Source organism: Marmota marmota, unplaced genomic scaffold, assembly GCF_001458135.2.
Source record: "Marmota marmota marmota unplaced genomic scaffold, marMar, whole genome shotgun sequence".
NCBI classification, from domain to species: Eukaryota; Metazoa; Chordata; class Mammalia; order Rodentia; family Sciuridae; genus Marmota; species Marmota marmota.
The window spans coordinates 8,849,502-8,850,758 of record NW_025999905.1 but is presented as its reverse complement, the minus strand read 5'-3'; the positions used below and the strand labels follow the sequence as shown (position 1 = coordinate 8,850,758).

General features: G+C 42.8%; 1 protein-coding gene across 1 annotated transcript in view; it reads right to left on the bottom strand.

Moving 5' to 3' along the window:
- Lrrc72 (leucine rich repeat containing 72) overlaps positions 1-260 on the bottom strand; it is a 46,162-nt gene extending 45,902 nt beyond the window's left edge. The window contains exon 1 of the mRNA XM_015498145.1: positions 192-260. Coding sequence (XP_015353631.1) covers positions 192-260 — 69 coding nt within the window. The remainder of the gene's footprint in view (positions 1-191) is intronic.
- Between the last annotated feature and the right edge of the window lie 997 nt (positions 261-1,257).

Genomic DNA, 1,257 nt, shown 5'->3' with positions numbered 1-1,257 from the left:
GGGGGGGAACGTCAATGTCTTTTAGTATGGATCTCTGGTAGATCCCAAACTCTACCCAGGACATTTTCGACCTCTAGTCCAGGTAGAGGGTCTTGGTGGCGTTTACAATTGCTGGACCCCCTTCTACCTGAACCCCAGGAGCAGCCCCTAGCTGTCCTGGGAGTCTTTCTCGGAAGGGAGGCGCTGCTTACCCGAAGACTCTTCTGTAGCGCAGTTTCGGGGACCGGAGATTTGTTGGAGCACTGGAAGGCACGGGACATGGTGTTTAGGTCTCAGGTCATCAGGAAAATGGGCGATCAGTGGCACCAGTAGTCCACATGGCTGGCCCTGCGGTTCATTGTTCTGTCACCAAGAGTTTATGCATTCCTGTCGACCTAAAGCCAATACCAAGGAGAGAAAATGTGAAGCCGAACCCTGACTTTTGTGACGTTTATGTGTGAAGTGACGTTTATGTGTGAAGTGACGTTTATGTGTGTGATACCACAGCACACCTCTGTGCTAGGATGATGCTTTGGCAACGCCTGTGGCAAACACAGAAAGAGTAAATGCCCGAAGCCAAGCTTGGGTCAGAGGGCGTGAACGAGTCACTCAGGGATAGTTTCATTGATTTGAAATAATAATATCAGAAAATTTAGGTTTCTGAAAATTAGATACGTCTCTTGACTACTGGGCAATATTGGCGAGTAGGAGTGTAGCGGTTCCCCTGCGGAGATAGGGGAGCTTAACGCAAAAGGATAGAAACATCTACCACTGATTCTGTCTTAAAATCAGACATTTGGTTCATCATGGATTTTTTTTTTTGCATAAATTTTGATTTAAAAATACTGCATTAAGATATTTATTTTAAATGCTGAGTTTTTGGTGTCCCTTACATTTTGCACCAAGGCCAGTGCCTCCCCTTGCCTCATCATAGACCCAGAACTGGCAGGGGAAGGGGTGGCAGTATTAAGGCTCCCCAAGATTACAAGTGCACAGAAAATGAAATTCTGCTGATTTTATTTGCCAAGAGCAAAAGCACGTTGATTCAGTAGATGAAATGTCCTTTCTCTGGTATAAAACAGATACATTGAGACATTATTTTGCCAGTCCTTCTAACCTTTACCAAATTAAAAAAAAAAAAAAAAAAGGAGAAAGAGAAGAAGAAAAACATTTTACAATTGATTGTTCTCCACCTAGCTATATTGAAACTTCTGTCAAGATTATTTTATAATCTTATTTAATTGAATCTTATTCCTCTCTTGCTTGGGTAACTTTAAG